The sequence below is a fragment of the Pseudochaenichthys georgianus genome, chromosome 10 (assembly GCF_902827115.2).
Source record: "Pseudochaenichthys georgianus chromosome 10, fPseGeo1.2, whole genome shotgun sequence".
Classification (NCBI taxonomy): Eukaryota; Metazoa; Chordata; class Actinopteri; order Perciformes; family Channichthyidae; genus Pseudochaenichthys; species Pseudochaenichthys georgianus.
The window spans coordinates 12,833,919-12,850,894 of NC_047512.1; the positions used below are offsets into that span (position 1 = coordinate 12,833,919).

Sequence of the window (16,976 nt, forward strand, 5' to 3'; positions counted from 1 at the left end):
AACAACGGCATTATGGACTGTTAATTAGGAGTTTAATAGGTCGTCTATGAAAGTCAACATTTAAAGATTATTAGCCAATAGGCCTAAATATTTTTATTTGGAGCATTTTTCATACAGGCATACATCTTTCATTATAAGCTCATGTTGAGTTTGATGTCGAGACACAGTATGCATTTGCATGTGTTTTGATATCCAGAAACTACCGACCTGTCTGAGCTGTTGAAAGGAGGGGGAAATCGTGTGTTGATCAGCAGTAGGTCCAAATTCCTCCATCTATTAATCTCTCCTCGTGTTGTTACCTATTGATGTGGCGCCCCCGTGTGGTGATGCAAACTTTTAGCCCTGACAGGCTCCCCAGCAAGCCTTTTATACTGAAAGCATTTGAAACATGAAGAACAAAACGTATGTATAAAATTAAATAAATATGTCCTGCAAATTAGTTAAAAAATTCAAATAAAAATAAATAAATATAAATATACATTTATATTTATTCGAATAATAAATCATGTTGTCGAGTTCAGGACCAGGATGTATAAACTCTTATTTCAACTGTTTGTTTTACTTCGTTTTATTGATTGAAGTACACAAGCTATTCTATTTTTTTCTAGAGTAAGCACAAACAGATAAAGCTAAGTAGGCCCACTTTCTCTTTTGCATGATGTCTGTGTGTGGATGGCCTTTTCTTACATTTGCTCTCATGTTGCTCAATTGATGCTCTGAGCTCAGTAGCAAAATGGCCTCTGCCTTTTCATTTTGTCGGATTTCATTCTGCGTTTTTTTTTTCATTTCCAGATTGTACAACTGCTATAGCGCCCCGTTGTTCTCTGTGTGTATGGTGGCTACAAAGGAGGCAGCATGCACAAGTCCCGCCTGTCTTTCCCTCTGGAGGAGTCTCAGTGTCTGCGCTCCCGACTGGGGATTGGAGCGGCTGCTTGTCAGTAAATGAGCCCACCCTTCCACAGTGTGCATGAGGGAAACCGAGCCAGACAGCGACGGATTTGATCCTCCAGCCCGTCACACCACAACATCGAGCCATCTGCCGTGACACCTGGCCGGGATGGAGGGAGAGATGCAGCCCGCAGATGAAGGGCCCTGCGCTCCGAAGATGTGCCGCCAGCAGCAGGGTCCGCACAGCAGCCTGAAGCCCTTCCAGAGTAAGCGCTCGGCGGGCAAGTCGCGCGGTGACAGGTCCGCTGTGGTGGAGGTGCCTCTGTTTGGCGACGGGCATCACTTCACTTTCCACCCCGAGCAGCCTCATCATTTCCAGCCGCACCATCACAACCACCAGCACCACCAGCGTCAGCAGCAGATCCACCAGAGCAGTGTGGCTATCAGCAGCAGCCAGCAGCAGCATCACCAGGCGCCAAATCGTTTCCCCTGTGAGAACAGGCCCAGCAGCAGGGTCCCGACATCCACCTCGGCAGCGGCTGCAGCCTCTCCTGGTCCCCAGCAGCGGCGCACTAGCGGCGGCAGAGCAGAGCCCAGACTCTCCCCGGACTGCACCTACAGTATCAGCTCAGGTGGGTTTCAAAGTTGTTCAGAGTGAGTGATGAGAGTGACTCCTTCTCATGTGTGGATCCTTCTCCAAAGCTAGTTTTATTTATTTGGATTGACACTTTTCCTGAGCTAGGCTACATGTCATCAGGTTGTCCTGTTTTTGTGTGTATATTTGGGGGTTTTGCTGCCCAAACATTGGAGCATAAAGCCTCAAGAGTCAATCAACTTAAATGAAATACAAACAAATGTGATATTAACTCTTTTGTTCACATGAGCTTCATGTTTTTGTTCCCATTTTTCCTGTCAGCAATGATTGATTTGCTGCTGTAATGAGAGCAGTCGTGATTGAATCTCCAGTGTGCATGTGCCACAAATTACATTGGGTGTGTGTGTGTGTGTGTGTGTGTGTGTGTGTGTGTGTGTGTGTGTGTGTGTGTGTGTGTGTGTGTGTGTGTGTGTGTGTGTGTGTGTGTGTGTGTGTGTGTGTGTGTGTGTGTGTGTGTGTGTGTGTGTGTGTGTTTACTTGTGTGTGTCATGTATGTGTGTGTGCAAGAACGCCCTCACAATCTCTGTTGAAACACATTGTTCTGAGCTAATTTTTCTCCTCAGCTGCGGTTCATTAGGGTTGTGCAGGCAAAGGGAGAAATGTGTTCCCTGTGTGGAGGGCGGGTCCATGGGAACTCACGTTAAGAAGAAAGCAATGAACCCAATCCTGGCAGTTATGAAATTAAACATTACATCTCATCCTGTAATCAGATATTAATCTCTTTATCGCAGCCAGAAGCAGAGGCTCAATTTGCTGCTGGTTATTGTTGCTTTAGAGACAATCAAGTGTTCATTCAAAGCTCAGGTTGCACTACTCACTCACCTGCACGAGAACTGCCAAAAGCACACTTTAAGTAACAGCGGTTTGATCTAAAAATATCTTTCACCAAGCTAAATATGTGAAAGTGCAGCTGGATTCCTGAAGCGCAGTAATGATGACCCATTGTTTGCACTTTTCAGTTATACACTTGGTCCTGGTGTTACTTACGAAATAATCACACAAAACCATATTTTCCACTCTAATTTTCCACAATCACATCTGAACATGCTGTTAATGCTTTACTGATAATGACACGTCAAAGAGCTTCTTATCTGCACAATGGGAGAAACTTAATGTCCCTCTCATGGCTGGAAAAAGAACCAACTTGATGCCCTTCTCATGGAGAGAGGCAGCAGAGACCCCTGGACTCAGCAATCAGTTCAGCACACAATAACACAAATTGCATTGAAAAGCCGTTCCCATAGAGTTGTGATTAAAATAAATGGGGCTCATAAATTTGCCTCTGCCGAGCGTGTTGTTTTTAATGAAATTTTATGAGGCTCTCAGCTCACAGAACTGGTGAGAGAAAAAGGGGAGGGGGGGTGCAGGGTGAAGGGGAATGATATCAGATACATCTCGCCGAGTAAACAGAGACAGCACGCATATTAATAGATGCAACACATCTGCGCCAGGCTGATAGACACGTCTGAGCGAGTGAAAACGCAGCAGTGGACGCCCAGAACTCATTTATTAGTGTGCATATTTGTGTGTGTGTGTGTTTTTTGTGTGAGGACAGAGGACTCATAATCATTACATGGAGGTATGTGTGAGATCATCTCATTGAGACGTGCCCAGACTACCAGGGAAACTGTACGCCGAGGCTCCTTTCTGGACAATGGCTCCGCGCTGATTATCTTTTTCACGGCTGCCTTTGGTCACAGCAGCTACTGTGACTTTATGGTTTATTGACATCTGAATAAATCAGCATAATGAAGCTGACATTTCTGTGATCAGAGGAGCCTACTGTATGTGGAAGTGATGATTTGCCACCAAAAAGACACGATGCAAACGAAAAACATGGGAGACAGAAACGACAAAATCCAGGGAAGGATTGAACACAGACTCGCTCATTTTGTTCCCTTGAGTCTATCTGCTGCTTTCTATTTGGGATTTCCAGATGTTTCAGCAGTACATCACTTTAAGTAATGTACTTGTAAGGTACTTCTTCTGTCTCGTAATTCCTGGTTTTACTTAACTACATTGTAGAGGAACACAATATGACCTTTACCCCCATATGTTTTTTGACAACAGAACATACTTTTTCATTTTTAGATTTTGCATTAACAATAGGCTTAAACAGTAGAATACAGTAAATGAAATAAAACCAGTGGGTCCAAACCCTTTCAACCTGCAGCCACTTTAAATAAAGCAACATCTAATTTGGCCCCTTCACATGTTTTATATTTGTCAGCAGATCCTCTGAAGAAAACAAACCTCTTTAAACCTTCCAGATGGTTTAATATATCAAGTTTCAGCGCCCAAAGGCATACAATGATCCAGTATTGCATAATAAAAGCAAATAGTATATCACAGTCCAAATGAATACAGATTTTGGTAGCAGTACTTTTTTTCCTTCTTCTTTTCTGCGCCATTAATCCCCAGCTACAACAGTAAGGTTATGTTACACATTGAGGCCTCGGTATTAACAATTGAATTATGTGAAGGAAAATATTGCAACAGTCACATGTTGGCATTTTACTGCAGAACAAGCACTTTTAAATTAAGTACATTTATCTGATAATACTTTGGTACTTTTACTGAAGCAGAACTTTAACTTGCATCTGAGTCCTTCTTCCACAATTTGTTTAAGTGCAAGGAATAATCTCTATTTAAGGTTAGGAAAGTTTAGGAAGAAAAAGAGATGTATGAGTTATTCTGGAGCTTTCGACAGCTTGACGTGGTTTTCATGGTGAGATTGAGTTTGTGTGATTTTCAGGCAGTTGTAGATGTCAAAAACCTTATAATAATCTGAGCGTTTTTGAATTTTTTTTGATTATTTTGCTGTTTTCCAAATCCTAAAATAAACCTTACACTTGAAATGTATCAGCGTATGAACACAGTATACCCGTGGATGAAATACCACTGTTGACCTCTGGATTTTGTATCTCTCATTTGTAGAGAATCGTCTCATCTTGGATGCCTTCGCCCATCAGTGCAGCCGAGTCCTCAGCCTCCTCAACAACGGCCGTCTCCTGGAGCCTTCCTCCTCCTCCTCCTCCTCCTCCTCTTCCTTCACCTCCAACATCAAGCTGGAAGACGGGGCAGGGGAGGTGCAGGGGCTCCACAGCTCCTCCCTGGGGAAGACCCAACCCGAAGAGGGCTCCTCCACCACAGGCCCAGAAGAGGAGGGCCACCAAAGCCATTTGAACCAACAACAGACCTCTGCGGTTCTCCGTATCTTCACAGACTCCCTCCAGAACTACCTGCTCTCAGGGCCGCAGCAGAAGCAGGAGCGTCTGGCTGCCGGGCTGGAGGAGGACCAGTGTCCGTCAGCGGGACACGGCCCGGGAGGCTGGGGCTCGCCGACTCCGTCAGAGTCGTACGGACACCCCTCGTCCACGCTGCCCGAGGAGGACGAGGAGGAGGAGAACTGCTGTCCGCGCTGCCTGGAGCTGGAGCAGGAGGTGCTGTCTCTGCAGCAGGAGAACGAGGACCTCCGCAACAAGCTGGATAACATCCCAGGTGCAGTAGTGAAAGGCAGGGTTTTACTTTGTTTTGCGTCTTTTCTTTGGGATGGGTCAAAGTTACAGTGATAGAGATTGGTGACATAATAGAACTACAGTGTTTTTCTACCACAAGCTTCCAGACATTTCTTAAATCTATACGTAGGGATGAACACTTTGTTCCTTAAGATATTCACTTAGTGTCAGAGATAGATTGTGTGATTTGGAAGCCATAGGCCAACTCAGTCATGGGGTCTCCGTTGTGCCTTATTTTCACTCTTTCTCTTATTGAAAATGTTGGGACTCGCAGTGATAGGGGCGCATCAGATGTTATTCTTCTCCCTGCTCCTTTTCGCTCAATGGTGGAGTCATGTTTTATGGCAATTGTTGTACATTTGGTTTTGCGTACCATGAGCGGGACAAATAAAAATGAAATGAAATGTGTGGGGGAAACATCTGAAGCAATTGGAAACAGGACTCAGACAGACACGAGGAGAGCTGGAGCTTTGATGGCAAACACTGACGGCCGGAGAATTGACTAGACAGGTGGTGTGTCACGAGTTGACACAGTGGTTGGCAAACCAATTCTGAAGAACTCTTTCTGTAGCTCCAGGTTTTAACTAGTTCGCAGTGTAATAATTAACATTCTTCATAAGTGAGACTAAACAATTATGGACCCTGCATCTAACTAGAGCTCTCGTCCATAGGAAAGAATGTGCGCCAGGGAACCTACGTCCCTGAACAGTAAACTACCTCATGGCGGCTTGTGCTGTCATAGACTGGCAACAACGATGCGGCCAAGCTGCTCTTCCTTATAGATAGCAGCAATAACCAAGGCCGTAGAACAGTGCTTTTCAAAGTGTGGAACGCGGACCACTGGTTGTCCGTGAACGCCCCCTAGTGGTCCGTGAGTATATTGGTAACATTTGAAATAAATAAATACATTTAAGTTTTCCGCACTCTCGCAGGAATATCTCCGCAATGGAGTGAGGTTAAGTTTCTTTTGATTGCAGGATATAGCCCAGCGCAACACCTTCATCCCACATGTTGCCACTTGTTTGTACCATTTTCAGGTGATTTGTAATCTGTTCTAGAAAAACGATGTGATATTTGTGGAGTTAGGTGGTCCGCGAGTGTTTTTTTATTGGTTAAGTGGTCCTTGGTATGAAAAAGTTTTAGAAACACTGCCGTATAACTATGCCATGGGAAAGGAGACAGTGAGAGGGGAAAATTATGAACTGTGTCAAAGGTTGAATACCTAAGCAAATTATTCCCCAACAATAGGAATTAATACAGTATTTAAGTAAAGTAAAACTTGTAATACAACACTGTAAATTACAGTCAAATTGTACAATTGCTGCAGTTACTGCATTTGCATTTCAATAAAAGTGCAGAAGTTTTATCAAAAACATCTACTTATATTTAATTTAAGTATTTTTAAGGTGGAGCTTGTTTAACTAAATACTGCACCATAGACTCGAGCCACGAGAAATAGGACTTGATAGGGTCTTGACTTGCACTCTGCTGTGACTCGACTTACTTGAGTGCCTGAAGACACAAATCAACCTGATCATTTAAGGCAAAGAGTTTAGGAGATTAGGTGATTTATTAATTCACTAATACTTTTCAACTCTACTCATTTTTCAACCTTTTTCTAATCTGTCACCTGTCTGTATATCTCATTACAAATAGTAAAAAATGTTCTTTCTGGCTGATTTCAGAATCTTGTATTCAGTCTAATGCATTAATCAATACCAAACCTGTTATCAGTATGTCATCATTAGACCCAAACAGATTGTGTCATTTGTTTCAGAGCGTGACATGTTCTCCCACTCTAAATGCATTTAGAGTTTGGGGCAACAGTCTTAATAGCATCTATTTTTATTAACTATTCTACTCACCCTGAAGCATTCTGAGCTCCCTTGTGCCACGTTAACCTAATTTGCAATAAAACACCGCAATTTATCTTCACATTGGCGGAGTATTGTTGTTAAATTATACATCGGATGGTTTGTCTCTTTGCCTTCAATGATTTTCAACAATGCCTTTGCCTTTCTGCTCACACAGTTCCCTGTCAAAACGCTCTGGACTACTTTAAGACTGTTCTTGAGTTTCACAACCAGCTGGTCCCGCCGATGACAGAGGAGCAGCTCACAGAGGTGAGAAAACACACGGCACATTATTCACAGCTATTAAAAGCATGTGTGATCAGTAGCATTTGCTAAGGTGTAAATATATCAGCTCATATCCATCAATCTGTGGTACAATTCTGTTGTGTTCATTTTGCAATTAAGTGGTGTGATAATTAAAGAAAACTCTTTCTCTGCAGGAAGAAGAACGGCAAACAGTCTTTGAGGTCTGTGTTCTTTCTTTAAGCCTTATTATGCTAATTTCAGGTTGATATTTGTAATCTGCTCCTCTTCTGTGACATGTCTCCATGCTTTAATGTTCAAAAAGCTCTTTATTTTTCTCACACTCTTACAATGTGTTGGAATGCTAGCCAATAGTAGCGTGAGTGTTACATAGTGATGTCACTATGTTACAGAAGTAAACAAAGGAGTCCATGGGAGACATTTCCGGCACCAAAAACATGCACAAAAACCGGAAAGGGAAAACCCCAAAAAAATCGAATAGGGCCCTTTTAATAAACACAGTTTTTTAAGAACATAAATGATTTCAGTGTACTTCTGTGTTATTTTTGCATGTTAACCCGACAGGAAGTACTTCATCTAACACCTACAAGTCCATTTAAAGTTGCAGTCAAAAGCTTTACAGTAAGTAAATATCTATGAGCAGTTTAGGGTTTAAAGCATGGTGCATTAAAGATGTTGAAATACCTGAACTCCCTCTCTCCATTTCATCTCCTGTTCTCCTCCTCCTCTTCCCTGCAGGGCAGTAAGCAGCTGCTGGAGAACTACCCTCTGTACATCTCCAACAAGCAGTGGGACGAAGCTGTCAACTCCTCCAAGAAAGATGGCAGGCGGCTGCTGCGCTACCTGATTCGCTTCGTCTTCACCACCGACGAGCTCAAGTTCTCATGCGGTTTGGGCAAGAGGAAACGATCCGTCCACTCAGGAGATCCAGGCCTGGAGAGACGACCGCTCAACCCCGTCAAAGTCAGCTGCCTCAGAGGTACAGGGCCTGGACAATATCTGTGGAAGTGTGTTTGCTTTATGCTTCAGTCTGCTCAATGTAAGTGATACATTATGACTGAAACTGTGGGAATTGGTAGACCTCCTACAGCTGTCCTTCTGCCAGGAGCTCTGGAAAATGTCTGCGTATAAAATGCGAGTGTGGTTTAAATGATGTAGTGCCATGCTTGTTAGAGTACTTCACTCTAACAGCCCATGTTTCACATTTGAAAAGCAGCCGTAACTATCGAGTGAGTCCATTATTCAAGGGATCGTAACAATTCATAACTGTTCACATGACAAGCATAAGGTCGGCCAAACATGGTCTTTTTTTTTACATGGATATAGATAGGGGTTATCTTATAATTGTATTTGGTTTTGGTTTTTGGTTTTGGTTTAGGATCTGTGTTAGGAAAGTTAGTTTTGGGTTGGATATTTGACAGACAGTCACTCAGGTCTTCTTAATTACTGAGTTTCATTTACAGAGCCCTCAATAACTCCATACTAAATGATGCAAAAAATGATAATGCATTTGACAGTGGCTGTGAGGTAGTGTGGTCTTCTACCGATCGGAAGGTGTGGGGTCAATCCCAGCCCCAGTAAACTTGTCGATGTATCCTTGGACAAGATACTTAACCCCAGGTTGCTCCTGTGTGATGTTAGCTTCCTCCAGCCTGGCGGCCCTCTGTATGAATGTGTGTGAATGGGTGAATGCTGACTTGTATATCTAAAGTGCTTTGAAGCGTCGTAGAGACTGGAAAAGCGCAGTATACTGTAGATGCAGTCCAACCTTTATGGCCCATCTTTTCGATTTGTCATAAATTGATTTTGCATAAATATTTTAATAGAAGATAATTTCACTTTCTTTCAATAGCTCACATCCCATGTGATCTTATGACTTCAAATCAATGCAGAATTGTATAATAACACTGTTTTTTTTTCTTTAATTGTATTAATCTGTGTGAATCTGTGCTGTCCTGTTTTTCATCCTTACCCTGTTGCTGTTAAACTACTGAATTTCCCCACGGGGATTAATAAAGGTCCATCTTATCTTATCTTATTTAAGGACACGCATATTTGTATTGGAATTTAGTCAATCTAATATTTTCGATTAATTTCTCAATGGAAGTTTTGTTAAATTAAATTGTCATATGTCATGTGACCCATTGACTCCCATCCATACCAGATATTATTACTTTACTGGATAAGTAGGACACATCTAATTGTATTGTAGTTTAGTTCAACCTCTATTTTATATGAATGTTTTAATTAATATTAAGCCTAAGCCAAAAAAGATTCTCAATAGCTTCCATGTCATGTGACCCGAAATCAACACAGCATTGTATTACTACAACAGACAAAAAAGACACACCTCTTTTTCATTGGATTTTTATTGGATCAGTAATAGTTTATAGGAGAACTTTCCTAAATCACTTACTAGTACAAGTCATGGCTTTCTCTGATTTGTCAATAAACCAAAACATATTTTGAATCCTGTCTTTATTGATCCTCTCTTCACCAGAGTTCATCCGGATGCACTGTGCCTCAAACCCAGACTGGTGGATGCCGTCAGAGGAGCAGATCAACAAAGTGTTCAGCGACGCGGTGGGCCACGCGCGGCAGGGCCGGGCGGTCGGGACGTTCCTGGGCAGCAGCGGCAGCTCCACCAGCAGCCTCTACATGGACGCCTTCGAGGGACATCTGTCGCAGGACGAACTGTATCTGAAAGGCTGCCACAACGGCCAATCGGACTGAAGTCAGAGGAGAGATTTAAGGACAAATGCCGGAAATGTAGCTGAACAACGACAAATCCCAAAACACCGACCTTAACCTGTCACTTTACACAGTCAAGAAAACATTCCAGTTTATCAAACAGATTATAACCACCTCTGAAGCCGTTTTAATAGTTTGTAGCCATTTTTATATACTATACTATTTTGTTTAGCCAGATTTAAATTCTGAAGTGTTTTCAACTTTTTAAATTTGAGTCTTCCATTTGCTACTTTTTCTATGGTTTCATGTTTTGAGCAGTTCAGTTGGTCATCAGGAACATATTTCTGTTAGTGTCACCCGAGTTAGAGACGTATTATATTCAGCACTTAGTCTGCACCCTTCTTCGCCTTCATCACAGAAAGTACCATTTCATATTTGTCCTCCAATCAACAGGAGTGCCTCTGAGAAAGTCATGTTCTGCTACCTGTAGCACTTCAAATCCCCATTTGGTTTTCTCCTAATGAATCAATTCTGATTTGTCAAGTCTTTCCTATGTGTTAAATGCAGCTTTCCTTGGGTTGAAAGAAGTTTTAGTTAAAGCTGATCTGTTTTGAACTTCCTGCATCAGATTCAGGATATGCAAAAAAACAAAAGAAAATGTGAGGTGTCTTAGTAATTTAAGTGCATACTTCCTTGAATCTGCAAAGGTTACAAGAGGCCTTGACAGTAAAAATGCAGATTTCCAAAACAAGCAAAAAGTGGGAAAAACAATACGACTGTTTCCTTGTTATGCCAATGTTCTTTGCTCTGTCATAGATTTTTTTATTAATTCTGATGAAAAAGTCTTAAAAATATAACATTATTTTGTTTTACATTCAGTTGTCACCATTGGATGAATAAATGTTGCCATTTAATAATGCCTTAAACTTGATTCAAGACCTCCAATATATAACATATGTATGTTTTATGTGTTCATGTAATCACAATGTGAGTTGTAACTGTCTTCTTCATAATGACGGAAAGTATCCACTTCTTAATGATCTGTTGATAAAAAAAAAGCACTTATTCCTTATTTGCACTTTTACTTGTCTTGTTGTGGCAAACGTGTGAGTGGTATTTGGACAGAGTTTATGATTTATATCCTTTGACTTTGTATTTATTTGATTTGGTACTCAATCACTCCATGACACCGTTTTCTACGTTTTGAATGTAGCAGATTTATTAGGTCAGTTTGCCACGTTGACAGTGCTGTGTAAATGTGTAATATAAAGTACAGTATTGTGTGAGGTGTCTCTCTTAAAAAGCCAAGTAGAAAAGTGCCACAGAAACCTGAAGCAGTCGGATTCTGTCGTTGTGTTGCTGTTCTGAATGTGAGCGTTTGTTTGTATTTACTCCCTCAAAGTGGCTGTTATCAACACTGTGAAACATCTGTATGATCTTTACAAATCTAAAAGCTTCTGTTGTTTTTTATTTATAATAAATGAACTAAGCACTGAAGGTGAACACTTGCTTTAATGGGGATCTGTCTACCTACTGTTCTAGCATTTTCTCGAATTTTTTTTGGGCTGTCAGTCGATTAAAATAGTTAATCGCAAATTAATCGCATATTTTTTATCTGTTCTATAGAGGGATATTTTTCAAGTTTTTAATACTCTTAACATATGAGTGGACAAATATGCTTTATATGTTTGTTTATTATCATTTGAACAATGACAAATATTCTCATGAATATTAAACACACACACTCTGAACATTACAAATATTTGCCTCAATTCAACCTGGAACCTCTCTCATACAATACAGTGTGTGTGTGTGTGTGTGTGTGTGTGTGTGTGTGTGTGTGTGTGTGTGTGTGTGTGTGTGTGTGTGTGTGTGTGTGTGTGTGCGTGCGTGTGTGTGTGTGCGTGCGTGCGTGCGTGCGTGTGTGTGTGTGTGTGTGTGTGTGTGTGTGTGTGTGTGTGTGTGTGTGGAGACAACTGTCTGGCTTCCTGCATAAAGTCAAGTGCTCGGCGCAGTTGTCGGCGAAATGTCGCTCCGCTGTTTTCATTGAAACAGCTCCTTATATCCGTTAGCGCAGCTAGCTAGCAGCACTAGATGACAACAACAACAACAACAACAACAACAACAACAACAACAACAACAACAACAATACGTAAGGTGTGCCTCGCTCGCGCCACACATACACACACCCTCCCGGTCCTCCCGATGGCCAGTCGGTGCCTTCCGGTGAGCGTGGAAGTGTGGTCTGCTGCAAGCGGGCGGCAGGAGCGGGGCTGTCAGCATCAGCTTGTAGAAGGTATTTTAAACTCGATGCGCTCTGAAGCTACGGGGCGGCCGAGGACAAAAAATACACATGCGTTAATCGCGTTAAAATAATTAGTGGAGTTCATTTTTTTCCGTTAAAGCGTTATTAACGCGTTAACTTGACAGCCCTAGAACCTTGTAATGTTAAGATTGTAGGATCAGCTTCATAATAGCGAGAAGCTGAACGATTATAGGGCATTCAATTAAAGCTGCAGTAATATCAAACTATCTTGCCTCACCTCTTTACCTTAATTCAAAGAGGGCAGCGCTGTGTAGATAATGTGTTGTCTTTGTCTAGACTTTAAAAGCTTTAGGATCAGTAATTATTAATGGAGGAAATACTCTATGAGATCAAACGGGGTGAGATAGTTGCTAAAAGAAAATCACAAACTGAATGGCACATCTATCGATTATAGGTTGTCATATGTGAACTATTATTACATTTAAAGGATAAGTTGTTTGTTACACATGACACATATTGTGTGCAGTAGACAGTTGTATTCGTGCTTACAAGATCAGGATTCAGGTTTGGTAACAACAAGCTGTTAACAGTTAAGCCCCAAGCCTGTTTTTCAGGTCTCAGGCTCGAAAATGCCCAGAACAAATGACTATATCTTCACTTCTAAAAGGGGTACATTAATATCTTTGTTCTCAAAGCAATGGTAAACCTGTGAGTTTGATGTAGAAAAGTCATAATCAATATAGATGTTTTTATTTTAAAGTAAATTCAGATTGAACATAGTAAAACAAATGTAAATTATAGTTTCCGTCATTAGTAGGAGTAGTAGTAGTAGAACCTTTATTTATCCAGGAAAATCAATTAAGAACAAATTCTTATTTACAATGATGACCTGACAGGAGGCAAAGGCTTCCTGAGGGGATGGGGTTTGGGAGGGAAACAAATAAAAAGACAGACTCCGGGCACTACAGAACCCAGGAGACAACACAAACACATAGAGCAAAGATGACAGGCATAGCAGTTAAACATATAAAAACTCTAAAACAATATTGCTGTGGTTCAATCAGTCATTAAAATCAGCATCAGGCAAAGCAGCTACATGTGTGTACCATGGTGTCAATAATAGTGACATTGAAGGTGCGGGGGGAGACAAAGGTTTTCATTTTCAACGTTTTTTGAATGACATTCCAGCTGCTTGCTGCTGCAAATCGAAAGGCGGAGCGGCCAAAGGATGTATGGGCTTTGAGGATCTTTAACAGGATGCTTGTAGCTGACCGGGTGTTGTGCTTCGGGGGTGTGCGGAGTTGCAGTAATTGTGTGAGGTAGAAGGGGGTGAAAACCACCCTTGAATTATGGGATTGAAGACAAAAAGCTTTAGGAATCCAGACTATAACATATAATAAGTACCCTGTATCAAGATTGATGCAAAACAAGTGACATTTGACCTTTTTAGAGAGATTTAGAAAAAGAAAACCCACCTATGGGGTCATTTGGATGTATTTGCCATATGGAACCCATTGGTCGATGTTGGTGATTGACACCTCTTTTGAACCGTTAGAGCCAATAGAATTGAGAGGAAGTTCCTAAATCCATCTAAACATTACCATTGGTGAATGAGCGTGATGCGCAGCCAGCATGTCCAAAACCGGAAGCTCTCATACATGATACTTATACCATTGGAATCTGTGGAATCTCAGTTTATGATATGTTTGTGCAGATTCGATGAAGTATAACATATTTCTACCGTGAGTTAAGTGCGTTAGCACTCTTTTGCTTAGTGCTAATTCATACGCTTGGTGTTAGAGTTGTATTTTGTTTCGGTAGAAATGGTTCATATCGTCAGTTAGCTGAGTTTCTTCCCGTTAAGTGGGTATGACACATTAATAGGTTGTCAAATGTTAAGAAGCCCTGAGACACAGTTTTGTGAAAATGTTGCAGAACAGGTTAATGTTTAAACAGATCTAATAAATGTTAACTGTTTAAATATATATCCTGAAATGTTCCTGTTATTTAGGGGTGATAGAAGCGAAGGAATTGTTTTAGTTTTTTTTAATTAAGGTTATTTTTTTGCCCCTAGTGGCTAAAACTGCACATCACACTGAGACTCTTCTGGAAACTATTTCTATATTTAACGAATCTTTTTTTTTTAACCAGATCTAATAGCTGTTAAAGGTGGGCTAGGTAATTTTAGAGAAGCCAGCTAGAATGCGCTAGAATTTGAAAATACACAGCCGGAAAAAATCTGCCACTTCCTTACAGAGCCCCTCCTCCAACACACACAAACGCGCACATGACCAATGAGTGCACGAGATAAGTTTGTGCACAGATGGAAGGCTGACAGGCAGGTAGGCCATCCAGTTATTTTAGCCGGGCCGGCTCAGATGATTGGTCATGCTTTTTACAGTACTACGGCTTCCACAGATGACATTTTGTAATGGATATTTTGTCAAAGCACTTCAGATATTCATTGCTATCGGGATGTTAAGAGCACTCCATGAAATATAACAAAAAGTGTATCTCGAGCCGGTTTCTCAAACTTACCTACCCCACCTTTAAGTGTTCATATATATATATATATATATATATATAGGCTATATATATATATATATATATCAAGACTGAATCTAACTAGATGTTGTTCTTCTCTAGAGGGCAATACTGCACAATCACTGTGAGTTAAAGTCTCTACTGGATTTATTTGTATGCGTAATGGATGAGTTTTTTTTTTAACTGTAATGGCTTGAAATCGCCTACAGTATGTTCTGGGTGACCTTTTAAATGTAACCAGATCTTTATTTTGTTACCTTTTTCCTGTTTTTTAGGAGTGCTAGAAGCGAAGGAATTTTAAAATGAAGGTAATTGTTTTGCCCCTAGAGGCTAGACTCTAGCCTAAAAAAAACTATACTATTACTACTACTACTACTACTACTATTACTACTACTATACTATACTAACGATTAGGAGTGCTAGAAGCGAAGGAATTTTAAAATGAAGGTAATTGGCCTAAAAAAATGTCAAGGCTGCCTTCTCTGTAGTCGTCGGGGACATCTGGGACGATACGAGAAAGAAAATTAATGAATTTTCTCCACCGTGATGTTTTCAAGGCGGCTATCTCCTGAACACAACGTTCTTTCAGTTGTTGGAGTTCACGGATTCTCTCATGCAAAGTGACTATCTCTGCATCCTTCTTGTTATGTGTTTGTGCCCTGATCAGGCGCTCCTAGTGTGATGTGTCATGTCTAGCTGTAGTTTCCTGTTATGGTTTTGTAGTCCTTATCGTTTCTCCTCCAGGTGTACCCATTAGTAATTAACCCAGGTGTGTCTTGTCTCGTCATTACCTCATGTATAAGGATTCTGCTTTCCCCTTTGTCTGTGGCTGATCCTGTCTGTGCAGTACGTGTTCTTGTCTGTCATTACTTTATATTTCCTTTGTCCAACCATGGTGGTAATTATTAATTAAATTCTTCTTTTGACTACTTCGGCTACTGTCTCCTTTATTATGTTGCCTTGACTCGACATTGAGCCTGCTAACAGTCAATGGTAACGTATGGGGGCTCGTGCCAAACTGATTTGAGCAGGAATTTGGTGGTGGCCGCTGAGCTTAGTCCACACTTTGAATTATGGTTGACAGTGTCGTGTGTGTGGCCCATGTTTTATACCCTCTTGGTAAATAATTCTCCAATAAGGAGCGTTTTCATCCAGCTAGGGCAGCTGGACCATTTTCTATGGTTCCTTCCTTCGCCTGGAAGACATACCGTCTATGCTGGTCGGGGTAGTAGGAAGACCCTGTCAGGCTCCTCCTAGGCCGGCGTATGTCAGCTAGTTAGTTATATAGGGGGTCTGATAGTGAGGGATGGAAACGTTTAAGGGATGGGCCTTAGTTTTTTTTTCCTGTTTTGAACACACGACAGTTGTTAATCTCTTGCGAATAATTTTGAGTGTGGATGCTTCAGAAGGTCATACCGGTGCTCTTCTCTATTTAGTGGATAGCGGTAGGGGAGCGGTGGCCAGAGTTATTAAGAACAGACTGTACAGACGTGTAGGGTGAAGCCGGTTTTGTTTGTTTTTTGTGTATATGTTAATTGGTTGGTCGTATATGCTGGTGGAAGCGGGATTGGTTCTTTAGTTTCTTCCTCCCCCGGTGCGACGGTACTAGGGCAGGTATGCCTGTGAAGGTATGTGATTTTGTGGCTAGGCCAACGGTCAACGTGTTGCGCTTGTGCACTAAGGAGGAATTATCGGGGATAGCAGAGCATTACGGTGTCAGGCTTGCCCCGAGCATGAAAAAGCAGCAGCAGCGGTTAGCGCTGGTGGAGGCTTTGACCGCCATGGAGGTTATGGAGTCTGTGGGCAAACCTGAGGAGCAGGAGGTAGTCACATGTGACCCGGTTTCGGAGAACCAGGTTTTGCTGAGGAAGATGGAACTAGAGTTTAAATTCGAGCAGCTGAGACATGCAGAGCGGTTATGCGCTCGGGAAGCGGAGGAGGCAGAACTTGGGCGTATGCATGAGCTTGAGCTTGGAAGGCTTGGGGTAGAGGCGCGGGCAGTGCATCATGAAACTAGGTTCGATGCTACTAGGCACCTACGTCTGGTCCCGCAATTTTCCGAGAAGGATGTTGACAAATATTTTTCTATGTTCGAAAATATAGCCACAACTCTGAAATGGCCTAATGACCAGTGGACATTACTTCTCCAGAGCGCACTCACCGGGAAAGCACAACACGTTTACGCGTCACTTTGCCCAAACACCCAGGATTACGCCGTGGTGAAGGCTGCTATCCTTAGGGCTTACGAGCTTGTGCCGGAGGCGTATAGGCAGAGGTTTCGCGCTCTTAGAAAGAAC

The 16,976-nt window shown here is 41.8% G+C and overlaps 1 protein-coding gene across 1 annotated transcript; it reads left to right on the forward strand.

The window, feature by feature from the left end:
- The first annotated feature begins 889 nt into the window (after positions 1-889).
- LOC117454117 (BEN domain-containing protein 4) lies at positions 890-11,316 on the forward strand. Its single transcript, XM_034093216.2, has 6 exons — positions 890-1,520; positions 4,481-5,044; positions 7,093-7,184; positions 7,355-7,381; positions 7,917-8,157; positions 9,679-11,316. The coding sequence occupies exons 1-6, from the start codon at positions 1,058-1,060 to the stop codon at positions 9,909-9,911; spliced, it is 1,620 nt and encodes a 539-aa protein (XP_033949107.1). The 5' UTR covers positions 890-1,057; the 3' UTR covers positions 9,912-11,316.
- The last annotated feature ends 5,660 nt before the right edge of the window (positions 11,317-16,976 follow it).